Below are 16,187 nucleotides of genomic sequence, written 5' to 3'. Positions count from 1 at the left end.
AATCAAAGCACGTTTGCTTTCGGGCGGGTCATCCACATTGTGGCGCATTGCATGATATTACTGATGAAGCCGTATGGAATCATGCTCTAAAATATGTCCTTGTTATTCCTCTACAAAAATATAAGGCCAACAGCACCACATTAAAGATTTTTCTGCTTTAAAAAATTTAATTCTCACCTCATTAAACCGAACATCGCTTTTTTGTCCTTTGATCTTAATATGCGCACAGCTCTGATGAGATGAGATCGATCTAAAATCTCAAAGAAGCAAAATTGTTACCAGATTTGTGCCCTAAAAATGTTTATGACTTAGAACCCATACTACATGAAATCTGCTTTGAGACATTTCAGGAGAAAAATGTTTTCTTACATTTCATATTACACTTATCTCTGGTATCAGATTCCTCGTAAAAACTACATCATAAAAGAAAGAGGTTGAAATCCCCAAATTATGGATAAAAATTAAAGATATTTGCCTGTAAATGGAATGAGTAGGATGTATGAATAAGCAGAAAGGTCCAGGAGTCCAAAGCGAGTTTAAAGCCCTAAAATCGGGGAGGGGGTTCACAACCCCATATCAAATGTTATATTTTAATGAGCAAAAGAGTCGGATTTTAGCAAAAGCTCTACCAATGATGAAATGTTAGACATTTAGATTTTATATAAAATTGCTGGCCTCTGTCATAGTACCTATACCCTTTTTCCCTTAGAATGTTCTCAAAAGTATACGAAATTATGTTAAAAACAGGAATCAAGAACATTCTAAGAAAAATGCGACAATTGGAATGCGATCATTGTTATCCAAACGAAAATTCACGACGTTGAAATAACACAATTAAATACAAGACACTAAAAAATGTGGTTCTACATTATATAGTTTAGTAAAATTAACAACATCGGCAAAACGTGAACAGCACAGTAAATTGGATTGGTGATTCATTGTAAACAATTTGGACAGCACTTGTATAACATGCAACATGAGATGATGAACGCATTCGGCTCTTACTGGACACTGATATGATAACGAGACAATTGCATGAAACTGAGGCACTTCATTCTACGAAAACTTTCAATGGGTCTATCACGTGAGCAATATTTTCTCGTGCAAAGAGGCGCATTCTTACGGCTGTAAAAGACAGGGACGCCGAAGAGAGGGGCTCGAGGGTTCAACCGCCCCTGTTGCCTTTTAATAAGAGGGGCAAGGGGGCCAAAGTGCCTTATTTACTCGTGTAAAGAGGCGCATTCTTTCGGCTGTAAAAGACGTTACCTAGCACAACAATATCAAACTAAGAAGAATGCGAGGTATCCACTGAAACGAGATTTTCCTTTGACGAAAGACACTGAAACATTATTGCTGTTTATAACGCAATTTGTAATCTTTGACAAGGACGAGGGGGTCTGGAAATTATAGGAGAGGGGGTCTGGAAAGTAGAAATGACGTACCTGCTGCAAATGGTCATAAAATTGACCCTAAAGCATGAGGTTGCAAATAGTCACAGAATGCAGTGAATACGGAGTTTTCGTTTACAAAAGACCTTTTAAATGCATTAGGCCGATCTACGTCAACAACAACAACAACAACAACAAAGGAACAGGATAAAAAACCGTCTGACATATTTCGTACGAGATTTCGACAAGTAATTAAATTCACAAAAAATTTACAATTGCAACAACATTCCTAAAAAATCTTTCAGAATATTTGCGACAATGTTCTTTAATAAGCAAAAATTTACAAGAAGGGAGACAGCTGAAATGGGTTTATTGTGGAAGGCTGCATAAGAAATAAAATAAGGGGTTAGAGCAAACTAATGTGAAGTTTAATTGTTTTAATGTGAATGTACTATTGACATTCAATTTTTGTCTCTCAATGGATTCAATGGGACAGCCTTTGTGGTAAAGTTGAAAATGAAAGTGACACTCGAAGGTGATAGATAAGGTCACAGGTGATAGATCAGGTCAAAGGTGAAAGTTGGTAGGTCCGGTCAAAGGTGATTGATCTGTTGATTGCCATCCTAATATCGTGGCTTTCAGAAAAGAAAAGACGAAGAAAGAGAAAATTGAAGGTAGGAAAAATACAAAAAAACTTGCCAAATGTAAAAAACAGAAAATATTAGAAAAAAGAAAGAATGAGAAAAGAAACTAAAAAAAGAAAATAAATGATAGAGAAATGAGAACAAACAGAATAAATATAGAATGCAAGTTAAAAAAGGTCTGAAGGAAAAATGAAAAATGAGTGAAGAACATTTTAGCAGTTCGCAAAAGGATGGATGCAAATAAGGAGAAGGATGCGAAGATGAAAATAAGAAGAAAAATAGAAAACAGAAGAGGTGAAAGGGAAAAGAACTTAAATGCTTTTAAAAAGAAAAATTACAATCTTACATACATCAATACTTACATACAAGAACTATAAACAAATATGTACCTATTAAAGTGAAATATATATTTACGAACTACTTATTCTAAAAAAGTCTCGTGGTACGATTTCATAAGACACACAGTCAGGAATCGACAAAGGCGGACAGCCCTACACTACTTGGAAAATGACCCATAAGTAAAACCGTCCGATAATATTGAGGTAAAAGCCCTACAATTTAGTGTCAAACCTATCCGTTTTTCCGTATAAATAACTCAATTTCTTATAAAAATCATAAATATTTGAGAAAATGCGATGAGTTGCGAGTTTTTTTGGATACCTCTTACTCGTATCTTAAGTTTGGACGGCTTGTTGTGATGCAGTAATGCCGTTTAAATCCTTGATTAGACCTTCCAGCCCGGCCATTTCTCTTTCAAGATCCGTTAAGGCCTAAAAAAGAAACATTAGAAAATCAATGAACTTTTAAGAGCCTAAAGATAAAACACAAAATACTTCCAAACCTGTTAGGGCCTAAAGCAGAAACATAAACACTTGAAAATCTGCTGGGGCCTAAAGCAAAATCGTAAAACACATCGATGATCTGTTTGAGGTTAAAGAAGAAACTTTCTGTTTGAGGTTAAAGAAGAAACTTTAAAACTTAAAACACATTAAAAATCTATCAAGGTCTAAATCACAATCTTAAAACACATCACAGATATGTTACCGTGCTATACCGAGCTGTCTACACTAGGCAGCTTATTCAGTTTTCTTCATCTTTATAACAAACAAAAGCTTGGTTCCAACTCAGAATCAGAGACCCGAAAAATTGGCGACCGCAGATTACACCAGTGAGGAAGAACAATTAAAGAAGCTTTCTTTTTAAGCTATTACCCCATGGAAATCTAAATGTCTGACCCCAGTTTAAAATTTGTTGCAGTAGCCAATGTGTAAGAGAAAATCAGTAGATGGATTAATGCTTGCACCAGGAATGTAATCTGACTCTTACGAAGGTCATAAGAATTGCGCAAGACAAAGTTAATCTATACAAGATTAACGAGATCTAAATTAAGATTACTGATAATCTGACATACCGGATGACTTGATGATCTGACTTCAGGGAAATCCTTGTGACCGCCATCATCATTCACCGCAGTTGAACTGCTGTAGGCTCGTCGATTACTGCCTAGTTTTGTTGTTGCGCTTGAAAACTGAAAAAAGATTGGAACGCGTATTTGAATAAGGATGTGTATAAAGATGGAGCAATGTTCGCATTTTGCAAAGTCTCGATGACTGTAATCTTGATTGAAGCAATCCAAAGGTGGATTGATAATCTCCGAAGCTGGATTAATGATTCATGATTCAGCTTTTAAAGGTGCAGAATCATTGCATTTTGTCACAAACAATTTATTATTTTTGTCAAAATGTGAATGAGGAAAGTTTAGCTACAGCAGGTAAGAAAAGGCGACCAGATGAATGATGCAAATTTAGCCTCGTTACAGGCAGATAATTACCTGAGAATAGCCGCCATTTGACGAAGTATACGACTGTTGTTTCCTTGGTAACGTTGATACATTTCGAACAGTCGAATGCTGGTACGACACGGTGTAACTCATTCCGTTCCCAAACCGACTTTCTGACGACTTTTCAAGTGTCCGCTCCGCAGTTCCGTATGAGTTACTTCGTTCGACACGTGGTATCGTCGTCTTCGAAATGAAAATCGTTTTTCCTTCAGGACTTCCACTGTACCCATTGACCGTTCCTCCACTTATACTAGCTCCTCCAGCAATACTTGTTACTACGCCAATCCCTGATGCTCCTCCGCCTATTACTGATGCTCCTCCGCCTATTCCTGATGCTCCTCCGCCTATCCCTAATGCTCCTCCTCCTATCCCTAATGCTCCTCCGCCTATCCCTAATGCTCCTCCGCCTATCCCTGGTGCTGCTCCGCCGTAACCGGCAATCAGTTCAGATTGTGCTTGCGTAGTTTCCGATCGATAAAGCGCAGACGATTCAGAGGTTTGTTGCGTTGACGATGTGTAGCTCAACTGTGAAGCAGAGCCTGTGGAGGAGAATTAACGTCATTTTATAAACATGTCTCATTCCTAGTAGAACCAAAGACACAGAAAATAAATTCATCTGTTCACGTACGCGGTGAAAATCCAATGCAAAAAATCAGGCCCAATTTCAGGCCTTGTTTTGGTAAATAATTCAAAGTTCCCTGTAAAAATTTTTAAATTCATATGCGGATAGTGAAAACAAATTTTCAAATTTATAATGTTTTGTTTTTAGCTAGTTTAGCCAGATCAATATCCATATCAGACATAAAGTCGAGCAAAATATATTATCCTTGCCAAACATTCGTCTGTAGCCAATTACAATGAAAGATAAAAAATTTGAAATTTGAAAAATTTCCTTTCATCATAAAAAATTTGATTTCCTCCCAACATGAATACAAAACTAACCGTGACGTGAATGACTGGCAGCTCTAGATCCCAGACCTCTTCCTTCTCCACCAGCACTTGATAAAGACAATTGGCTGCCTTGACGTGAGGAAACCCGCTCTGTGTCGCCTGAGCCGAACTTCACTCCTGAATCCAAAAGCCCTAGGCCTTGAAGGGCCTCGAAAGCTGCGTGCTGCTCAGATTCAAGCCTCGTAGTGAAATAATCACTGCTTTGGAAAAAGAGACCACCAAATTTCAGCTTTGCGGAGTATCCTTGGGCCATCTGTGTTGTGATGTACTGTGGAGGAGGAAGCTTATACCGCTGACAGAAGTCATGCAGACTACTTTTGAATGAAATGAAACTGGCGTCGCCTGGACCGGGAACTGTGAAGCAAGCTGTAAGAGAGAGAAAATACGATGATGCAAAGGAGAAGCTGAGTGAAGATCTAGTAATTCAGGATATGAATAAATATAAACAGCAGAGAAAAGTTTCCTTTTCCTCACCATTTGGACTGTACTGTGCCGAAGACTCCATCATGGAAAGACCATGCAGAGCAGTGTAGGCCACTTTCTGCTCAGCGTCCTGTGAACTGTGCGAAGGAGTGTCAGTGGTGAAGGTGTAACTCCCGACATTTACCTGCAACGTAAGCGATGTTTGGCATTGAAGAGAAGTAAAGTTAAACATTTAAAATGAAGAATCGACATGGCAACGGAAGATGGGCTGACGAATCGCGATGGAAACTATGCGAAGTTTCTTACAAGAAAGTTAAACCCAACCAACACACGGATATTATCGAGCTACACCCAATTCATTCAATCAGAATAAGTTTGACAATGTAACATCTGTTCTTTAGATACGATTTAGGAATTTTTGTATTTGCAAACAATTGCATAAACAATTTAGGGTTCAAGGACATTTTCATTCGTACCAGAAAGGATAACGAAAAAATTGGCTTCATGAAGCTAAATGCAAACTAACAAAATTTGTTTCATATTTTTGGTTCTTTTGCCCATATCATAAGCTTGCATAAAAGACGAATATAAAAGATGGTAGCATTGCAGTAACATCTATAGAACAAAGTAAACTCTGACCTGTGACCCATAACCTTGACTTTGAACTGTTGTTGTGAACCTCGGAGGGAGAATGTTGCATTGTTGGCAAAAGTCATGCAAACTGCATTTGTAGGATATAAAAGACTGCTCTCCTGGACTGGGCACCGTAATACTCGCTGAAATATCAAACATGGCCTCATTAGACTCTCAGAATTTGAGTCATTTAAGTCAGTGTCTTTGCTGGGCCTAAGCGACTTTTTCTTGGCGCAAAGACAGCGGTGGGATAAACATGAGATACTCACGGTGCTTCTAAAAGAGAGTTCTAGCATATTTCTCCCTGGCAAAGTACTTAGCAAGAAATACCTCGGGCACGTGAAGAAACTCCCTTGGAAGGTATCGAGTTAAATGATTTATGTATTGACAGTTTGAGTTTGATTTTGATCTTTGGGATGAAACCACAGATGAAAGGTAGCATGAAAAGGGCAAAGTTATCAAATGCAGGCAATTTCCACCTGTTACTGAGCAACCTCTAAGTCATCATCTCTGTCTATACGACATCAAACAATCTGCAGCATACAACCTAACAGCCCTTCTTCAGTACAGCATAAAAAGAGTTAAAATAAAGAGCCTATTATTAACAGAATGGCACTTAAAGCAGCACGACATAATAGCTACGTCATCATCCAGTTGTCACTAACGATAAACTCACCATCAGCACCAAATTTAGCAGCTATGGGCAAAGCGCCGATTCCCTGAAGAGCGAAGAACGCCGCTCTCTGTTCGCTCTCTTGTCTGCTAGCTCCCAGATCACCTACGCCACCATACTGGTGTCCTCCGCAGACAACATTGCTGATGTGGCCTCCTTTTTCTTGGAATGTGTTGTAATGAGGCTGCAACCATCCCGTTTTGTGGCAGTAGTCGTTCAGACTCGTTTTGTATGAAATGAATGTGGCGTCTCCAGGGACAGCAACTCGAACACCTGGAGAATAAAATGTCAAAATCAAAGGTCGGAAGGTCAAATCAAGGTCAAAACCACACAAGCAAAAATTTGAAGTTTAGAGCGTACAAAAAAGGATATCCCAAATGAAAGTGTCCAATCCTTATTAATAAATCACTCTCTATTTATCTTCAAACTACAAGCCAAAAAAACGAAAACATTTCTCAGGAAACCAATCAAAAGTGAAAGGTTGGAAAGAAAGGATTTGGAGAGCACGGATGCTATTGTAACAAAAAATTTGCTGGTTTTCAATGGCTTTCCTCGTGGCTGTCAGAGTTGTAGTCGTCACTAGAGTCCCATCTACGGAGAAGCTTGCAGTGTTTCGCGCAGAAAGGTGGTACGGAGCAGGAAGGTGGCAAGTCCTTAATTGGTATTGGCCCACAGGCTAAGGACATCAGACAAGGGTCAAATGTCAAGCTGAAGGCAGGGTTTATATTTGACAGAACATCGACTATGATTCATGATAAAATCAACATGGAAACAATCATAAACAAATCTTCTTAGGGATTTCGCACGTCGGATCAAAGTGAATTCCGTTCTGATAAGCTCTAGATTATAATTTAGGAAAGATTGCACCGGAGGATTGCAAAGATTTGCGTTGGATTAGTGACAATAAGAAACCTACCTGCACCACTTCTGCTGCTGTTCAGCGACCCGTTTGATGCTGCGGTGTGGTAAGAATCAGCGGCAAGGCTAGAATGAAAGAAAAAAATTAATATCTGATAAATATAAAAATAAAAAAAATATAATGTCAAATGAATGCATGTCAAAGAAAAGCTGAAATTCTAGCAGAAAGGTCAAAGGGCAGGGTCAAGTTGTTAAGGTCACTCACCCTCCCATGACTGGCACAGCAGTCTCGAATTCATTTGCTTTCAGAGGCTGAAGCTCTGTCTCTTGAACTCTCATTGCAGCTGCACCACCGCCAGCACCTCTCCACAAATCCGGGGGAGCGTCTTTCTTCACCTTGCCAAATCCATTTACAGGTGTAGCAACGTAGGCACCTTTTCCCCCGTCCCTAAAAATTCATCAATACTTAAGAAGACTGTCTGCAAAGAAAAAACTCTACCTTGGCAATGAATGCGCAGGGGGTAATACATGTTTTGGTATTTTCAAGACTCCATGCATTTCATTGGCTTTCAAACAAGTCATTAGAGAAAGATCTTTACTGAGAACGAAAATTAAAAAATCTTAATAATTATAAATTATAAACAATTATATGCAATAAAAATCTTAATCACTGCTGAAATGTGATCTTGATGCAGTTAAAGCAACATGATTTGGTTAATTACAATTAGCGAGATCATGAAGTCAATAATTATGATTGCTTTGATTAGATGATTTCTCAATCATGATTCCTTTGATGTGACGATTCCTACAGCCATCATACATCAAAATAACAAGCACGACCATTATGATTCGAATGTTGAGGGAACATACCTCTTTTTGCAGCAACACGGAAAGAGGCAAATCAAACATGGCAGACAGTATTTATCATAGCAAGCAAAACAGCATGGGCAGCAGGCTTGTCCTTTCTTTCTGCAGCAGCAGCAATACAACAACAGCAACAAAAGCAGGAGAAGTAGCAGCAATAAAACAATGACCAGAATTATCCACCAAAGCTTACTATCGAGATCGTCGGGGTGGTGATCTGGAATGGAAAAGACGGAGTCATGGTTCGGGATCCAAGGAGCAAGGGAGTTAGGACCATCAAATGATACGAGAAGGAGGTACACAGCATATGGCTGCCAGTCACGTGTGTCTTGAAGATGTGCTCCTGTTTTAGTAAGCAATCTTTCTCATAAGCTGAAGAATGATCTAGCTCAAATGCACCTGCATTTTTTATCGGTTCTTTCACAGGCAGCAGCCTACAAATGGTGATGTCGATGATTGGGAGGTGGGGGTTAGAATTAAAGCTCTTCGGCTAAACTTCCTTCGATAAAATATGAGTCCGGAAAATATTTGGGAGAAGAACCTCTTTGGCCTGCATTAAGATTAGATAATGGACTGATAACGGGAAGGAGGAAATTCTAGGTTTTTAAGGTAACTAGATTCTTGCTAAAAGAGATTTAAGTGGAACAAATATCTCTCGAATTAATCAATCGAATTATGATGACATTTAAGTCGATATGACGTCATTGAGGGTAGAACCAACCTTGTCTGCCTGGCTTCACTTTTCCACCCGGAGCAACAAAAACCGGACGGCCAGCACCTGCGGAGAAGGGGAAAGGAATTCAAGCGGCTGCGGATTGAAATGACAAAACGAAAAGATCATCAACGAGATAAGCTGGGAAAAAGCTTTTTAACATTTGGTCATATTCCTGACAGCGGTATGATTCTCAAAAGAAACGATAAGATTCAAAACTCAAATTTATAAACCTTTTCTCAGAATAAAAAAGTTATTAATTAAGGCATTTTTCGAATCAGTTACAGATTTTCTGAAAATCTTGTACTTGAACCAAAAATACAGATAAAATATAACATATAATAAAATAGAATATAGACTAGAAATGAGACATGTTCTCTGTTACTCCGAGTTTCGTGCTTGCGCACTCATCAGACAGACTATAATCTGTCTGATGAGTGCGCAAGCACGAAACTCGGAGTAACAGAGAACATGTCTCATTTCTAGTCTATATTCTATTTTATTATATCTATTGCTCTGTGCTTTTGCACATTGAGCACTGTCACGTCAGAATAGACAACGCAATCTGGAATAAAATATAACATATTAATATAAATAGCGACGATAAAAGACATGGATAGACTGAATATTTTAAAGTAATTTCAAATCTTGGACGATTGAACTTGAAATATAAGGACTAAAAGAAAATTGTAACGAACAAATTGATTTTCGAATACCTGTTTGAATAACAGCAGTCTCTGACTTAGGGCCTTCGCCAACATCATTGACAGCAATGACATTGAAGTAATATAAAGTGCCGGTAGTAAGACCAGTGACGTTGTAAGTCATTATGTTACCTAGAAGCAAAATGTCATTTTTCAGAAAGAGTACACAAAAATAAGTAAAATATCGCGAAAAAAGTGATAAGAAAAAAATCCGAATCTTTTGAAAAAACAAACCTCCAACATCCTTTGATATTCTTTGTTTATCATTTTCTGTGTTGTCAGCGGTATACAGAATCTTGTAGGTTTTTATTACCCCATTGGGGTAGAGGGGCACCTGCCAGTTTAGAAGCACCCATGTGTCATTGCTGCGAGCTGTGACGTCGACAGGGGCACTGGGAACTGCAAGGGAAGAAGTGGATAATAAGGGAGGAAATATTTTTCGTAAAAAGGGAATTTTATTTGGGAATTTCCCATAAAAACCATGGTAAATTCCGTTTGTGCCATAGAAAAATCAAGACTCAACTTGAAACGGAAAAAATTGATACCTGAAATTACTTTTGTCAAAAAATTGACATATAGTGTTCAAAAACATAGTGCGAAGGAGAAGTAGAAAGATGCATGTTAATTTCCAAGATCTGTAAACACAATCTTAAATCATCATTATTATCATTACAAATGGAGCAACGATAGCATATCAACATTTTCTTTGTTTTTTATGAAACGCTGGTCTCAACTCAGATTGATGTAGGACAACGGTTGTGACAACTGTTGGGTATACTGTCCCTTGGTGGTTCTAGCGGTTCAAGGTGGGCCCCATTGAAGTGCATGCCTGGCCCTAGGCAACTGCCCCCTGTTCCACTCAAAGAGGGCATTATTTAAGTCTTCATATACTTCAAAAATAAAAAAACCAGCCACTCACAATCGGGCATCGTTGTTCTAATGATGGTTGCCCCCGTCCCTGCCATTGCAATTTCTCTGTCAACGCTGAATTTGTACTGCGTGAAGGGGGTCAATCCTTTTATCGTTATCATTGGCTTGAATGCTTCAAGACTGACCATTTCCCCCCGGCCTTCGTCGTCGTATGCCGTGTACGTTACAAAATATTTCGAACGCGACGTTCCAAGATCGTCTGTCCAATTGAAAGTTATGCTTCGTTTTCTAACAGCCACGTGGTCGATCTTGAGGACGGGTGTTGCTACAAGAGAATGACGAATGATTAAATTGGGCAAAAGCGTTAGCCTATAGACGATACGACGCCTAGAGTGTCACCCGTATTTATTTCTGAATATAGGTTACTCACCAATTGGAGCTACGACAGTTGTCACCTCTTGTGTGCTCTTCAACCCCTTTTGATTGACAGCTCTAACAATACATTCGTAGGTGTGTTGTGACTCTGTAAAACAACCAATCATTGACTGTTATAATGATGGCGTGACATATTGTTGCTACGTAACACAACTTGATTGCATTGAAGAGGATAGAATTGCTGACAATCCAGGTCTATAACTTGCGCAAATAGTTGACAAATATGTCCGCTAGAGATCAGGACAGGAGCACGACTTTTGGTCAGATACTGGCTGCGATGAAGTTAAAAGATAGATCGAATGGAAAGCTTGCTTAATCAACCAATCAATTTTCTATAACATGTAACATGCCATTCAAAGTAAATGTGATAAGAAACTTACTGACTCCTTTCGAAATTACGTAACTCTGGGAGCTCCAGCCATCAAGCTTGATGACGTCAAATACGTTCCCAGGCTCCGTCTTGTCCCTTATTATAACCTCGTATCCAGACACATAAACCCGTCTGTAATTAGCAGGCTCCTTCCAAGTGACAGTCAGACCACGCGTAGTGGCAATACTCTGCAGATTTCTTACTGGCCCAGGTGCAATTGTATCTGAAATGCCAGAAATGAGCTTCAGTTTAAAGTCGCTATTCAGCTATTTACAATAATATCATAAACAGAGGTGGACGAATAAAACTCAAACAGTTATAATAAGATTTTAGAAAGTAAAATTCATTTAAGATTTCGTTCATGCAAATAGCCTTTACACCGACATTGTTAAATGGTAGGTATTTCTGTTTCTAACAATCTTTTTGCGTTACAGAACTCAAAGTGGCTTTGAAAAAACCAAACATTTTAGAACATTGTCTTTTTAAAACCCATTTTCGTTTCTGTAATGGTGCTTTTTTCAGTAAGAAATCAAGAAGCACAATTCAATCAGAGTAGCTTTTTCAATTTCTTAACTTTTTCTACACAAGTCAAAGTGTGAACTAACACGGTTGCCTTTATAGGTTTAGTGTGACAAGAAGCAATGGTAGTTTATGAATCACTGTTGATTAGTGATTTAAAGTATGATTAGCGATCACTTACCGTCCATAGATATCACCGTCAAAACATCAGTGAATTGTCCCCAGGTGATGGCATCACGTGCTCGAATTTTGAATCTATACTCGCTACCAGGCCTCGTTGACGTCACATTCAGCTTCATTGTAGCACCGGCCACTTCATTCTTTTCCCATGCCTCTTTTTCGATACTTTGATAGATCTCATATCGGCGAATTGAATCTGAAGACGAGGTAGGCTCCTTCCAACTCAATATAAGTTGCCTTGGCCACGCAGGATTGATTTGAACCAAGAAGTTCAGCGGCGCGCTAGGGCCTGGGAACCATTAAAGTATCTTATAAGTAACGAGATTCCAACAGGCATAAGAGAGAAGGGCAACATCTTCATATCATTTAAGAAGGGTTAAAATGTAACAAAATTTATTTTAGAAATGTATGTTGTCAGAAAGAGCACCGAATCCACGTGTTTGAAATTGTGCAAAGACGTACCCCCTTCCTTCTTAGTCCGTCCTCTGACCGCAGATGAAAATGGTCCGACCCCTTTAGACGTTTTTGCAGCAATTCTGATGGAATACTCCGTGTCGCTATTTAGGCCACCCAAGACATTTGATATGGTTGTAATGGAAGTAGATGGCGCCTGCACAAGAATAAAGAATGGAATCAAATACAAAAACAAAGAAATAAATAATAGCCGCGTGTTTATTACCATCCAAGGCGGGGCAAAAAAGAGAGGGCCTCAGCGCCACATTTCTGTCAAATTCTGCAAGCACCCCAGTCAGTTTAAAATGAAAAACTTCTCTAAATTAATATTCTACAATCGTTTTTAAAGTCCTGCTCTTCAAAAGCAATGTAATCGAAACCATTTTGTAAATATCGTATTTCCTCTAATAAACGCCGCCCTCTGATAAACGCTGCCCTCTGATAAACATTTTTTTACATTTCCATAAAGTGAACTTTGAAAAAATTCCACACAATCTATATTACATGTTTTTAGGAAAAGAAAGCATTGTTTGAAGTCTGTTTTTATTTATTTTCATCGCACTTTTTTTGTCATTTTTCATTTAACAAATTTTTCATTTTGTATCAAACGCCGCCACCTATTGAACGCCGCATCTAAAATTTGGATTTGTAATAAACGCCGCGGCGTTCTTTAGAGGAAACACGGTACAACATGAAATTACGTTAAAAGGGGGCAATTTAAAGCCGAATCCCACTTATATCTTACTCCATAGAAAATCGGAAAAGTTTAACAAGTTTGGAAAAGATCTCCCCATAAAGACAGACAAAATAAAAAGGCCATTTCTAAATAAAATGAAAAAATACTGAGGCTTCAGGTAGATCTTTTTGACTAGTGTATATTGAAGAAGTTTAAACAAATCAGCTTCATTGGACGTACCGCGATTGTTTTAATTTGGGTTGACGACTTCACACCAACGATTTTATATTTCACGTTGTAAGCCAAAATGGGCCCATTAGCCTCGCTTTCAGTCATTGGCGTCCATTTGATAGTGAGACTGGAGGTTGTGGGGGAGACGACTTGTAGCCCTTTGGGTGCCAAACTTGGAACTGTAAAATACAAATTGAGAAATAAGATACTCATATATTAGAAAATGTGGCCTGATAATTATTTTACTCAATAGTTTCAAAAAAGTTACCTGTTGTGTTGATTTGGACATTTCTTGCAATAATGGCACGATCGTAAAGAGAATGAGTGAAAAAGAAAAATGGTCTTCTGATATTCAATAAGTAGGAACACAGCTGGAACAACTGCACTGTTGATCCCAAAAAGTCCTTGTTTTTGTACATAAAAAAGTCCTTGGAGATGGAAACTCGGAGTTTCATGTTTTTATGCGATCATGAAGCAACAATTAATTGGCTTTTATTTAGTTTAATAAATTGGGTTCTTGTTGAATAATTAGAAAAAAGCCTTGTTATGAAGCATTAGCGTGAAAGAGATTCTACAATGTCATGTAAACATTTCACTGTGTTGAGGCCTATTCTGAAGTTGGGTGTCGTGGCTAGCCAATAGGAAGCAGGGCATACGTAACTGGCTTCAATTTGATCACTCAGTGTCCGTTATTCGGTGACGTATTACCAAACAATGAGTAGTGTCCATGCCCCTAGATACTGCCGCTTCATATACCATCTTTCTGACAAGGTACCTTTTAAATTCTTAATGACCACAAGTACTTTTGTCAGTTGGGACCGCGTGCACCCGCGTGATCTCCCGCTGACAAGAACACAATACTATGTATACCAACTATGCGAGGTTATTTATCCGCCAATAGCATTTGATTGCAATGATGCGTTTGGAGGGGGGGGGGGGGCACACGGGAAAGGCCTAACAAACTAAGGTGATAACTATACAATAAACAATTCAGAGAACAAACAGGATTTTTACAACAGCAAGATGTATTTTTACAGCGCATAACCCCCCGTTTACAATCTCTGGATTGGTTGATAAGGGATAAACGCGTTGCGCCCGAGATGAATTTTACGAGGAGTATTATAGATCCCCCCGGTTATATGAGCCTAACAGTACATAACTACTGCCTAATCCAAAAATCAGGGAAGCACTTTAAGAATATCATCAACAAAAACGGGGGATAACATCTCAATAACTAACCTCCTACATCTGTCTTCGCTGTAACTTCATTTGAAGTTGTCCCGGCAACATTGTTTAGATATGGGACAACCTTAAACTTGTAGTTAGTGGACGCTTTCAGATTTTGGATGAACACAGTGTTAACGGCTCCAAGTACAAGCTCACTTGGTGAGTCAGGAGCGTGATCGAGGTCGACAAAAACGAGTCGATGGCCGTCAGGTTTTGGGACACTGAAATAAATAAATGGGACAAATTCAGAAGCCTCATTTCAACGCCTCTTAAAGAAATAAAAAGCTAATTATAAAAATAGTACTCAATAAATGCATTATTCTGATCCGGCTATAGTATATTATGAAAAATACCAATTTCTGCACAATAAAAAATTCAATATTGACAGCACAATAAAAAAGCAAGACTAACATACCCCGCAGGGACATCCCAATTGAGGTAGACCATGGAGGAGGATTTTGAGGCAATGCGTAGGTTGACCACTGCGGTGGAGGCAGTTGCTACAGTAAATAATGAAAATTAACATGGCAACAAGCGAATGCTAAAATAAATATACTAGTTTCTTCAATATTAAGACGAGGCAATAAAGACTAAAAAAAGACAAATAATTAAAGAGCAATTCAAGAAAATGATCCATATTTATTGGGTTTACAGCCAAAATGAAAAAACCATCTTCAATCTAATTTTAATTCAATGAAATATCAATTCGACGCATAAACTGGGCCTGATGATCACATTAAGCGTGAAATTCAGAACCGAGAGTAGAAACTAGAATTTTTCTGTTCGACACACAAACGCGTAAAGTGGGCCTAAGACACTTTTTCGCAGACTTGAAGTTTTTACCAATGTTTCAAATTTTTAGGCAAATTTTCTGATAATAACAACTGGAGTGCCTTTGTTCACGAAAAACAAGAAAACGATTTTGCCTGCTCACCTGAATGAGTTTTAAATTTGTATCTTGTTGAGACCGGTCCACTTGAATCGCCACTAAATGCTTTGATCCAAAACTCATAATTTGTTGATGGTTGTAAGTTGTTCACCATGAGGGTTGTTGAGGTTGTTTCCACTGAACTGACTGTCGAGGTGGTTGCATCCACATTCGAGTAATACACAACATACTTGGTGACACTCGAACCACTGAAAAATACAATAACAGCAATGCCATTAGGAAAATAATTACTAACAATTGATTAATTTTAATTTAAGTCATATCAGATTCAAATAAAAAAGTCTATTGCACAAAATTTCAAAGTAGAACGGACAAACATAGCACATTAAAGTACTTTTGGTCCGAAACTTCTTCGAGTTCAAACCCAAGATATAGATCAAAAGGTACAGATTTAAAGTGAGGGTGAATAGAGGATTTAATCGCCTCCTTGCTTTGCCCAATCAGCGATCGTTAGTTCCTTCCGTAGAGAAAGAGTGAAATTTAGAGAAAACAAATTATTTCCGTCTACAACAGTGGGGCTTTCTTGCTTTGATGAAGATAGATTCCAAAACAGGTAAATTTAAAGAAGATGATCCTACATCAGAATC

At 38.5% G+C, this 16,187-nt stretch overlaps 1 protein-coding gene across 2 annotated transcripts in view; it reads right to left on the bottom strand.

The window, feature by feature from the left end:
• Positions 1-779: 779 nt before the first annotated feature.
• LOC135690368 (netrin receptor DCC) overlaps positions 780-16,187 on the bottom strand; it is a 34,215-nt gene continuing 18,807 nt past the window's right edge. For both annotated transcript variants that reach the window (XM_065207893.2, XM_065207894.2), the window contains 22 exons: positions 15,586-15,788; positions 15,067-15,151; positions 14,664-14,872; positions 13,434-13,603; positions 12,527-12,674; positions 12,066-12,353; positions 11,376-11,588; positions 10,991-11,083; positions 10,610-10,885; positions 9,925-10,089; positions 9,703-9,822; positions 8,996-9,052; positions 8,281-8,491; positions 7,676-7,858; positions 7,469-7,536; positions 6,556-6,825; positions 5,886-6,022; positions 5,298-5,430; positions 4,815-5,189; positions 3,864-4,411; positions 3,444-3,560; positions 780-2,802 (listed from right to left, as the gene is read on the bottom strand). In XM_065207893.2, coding sequence (XP_065063965.2) covers positions 2,707-2,802; positions 3,444-3,560; positions 3,864-4,411; positions 4,815-5,189; positions 5,298-5,430; positions 5,886-6,022; positions 6,556-6,825; positions 7,469-7,536; positions 7,676-7,858; positions 8,281-8,491; positions 8,996-9,052; positions 9,703-9,822; positions 9,925-10,089; positions 10,610-10,885; positions 10,991-11,083; positions 11,376-11,588; positions 12,066-12,353; positions 12,527-12,674; positions 13,434-13,603; positions 14,664-14,872; positions 15,067-15,151; positions 15,586-15,788 — 4,165 coding nt within the window. In that variant the 3' untranslated portion in view covers positions 780-2,706. The remainder of the gene's footprint in view (positions 2,803-3,443; positions 3,561-3,863; positions 4,412-4,814; positions 5,190-5,297; positions 5,431-5,885; positions 6,023-6,555; positions 6,826-7,468; positions 7,537-7,675; positions 7,859-8,280; positions 8,492-8,995; positions 9,053-9,702; positions 9,823-9,924; positions 10,090-10,609; positions 10,886-10,990; positions 11,084-11,375; positions 11,589-12,065; positions 12,354-12,526; positions 12,675-13,433; positions 13,604-14,663; positions 14,873-15,066; positions 15,152-15,585; positions 15,789-16,187) is intronic.

Source organism: Rhopilema esculentum, chromosome 1 (genome assembly GCF_057945365.1).
Source record: "Rhopilema esculentum isolate cy_ngs chromosome 1, ASM5794536v1, whole genome shotgun sequence".
Classification (NCBI taxonomy): domain Eukaryota; kingdom Metazoa; phylum Cnidaria; class Scyphozoa; order Rhizostomeae; family Rhizostomatidae; genus Rhopilema; species Rhopilema esculentum.
Note: the sequence above shows the minus strand (reverse complement) of the source record. Positions and strands in the feature narration are given on the sequence as shown.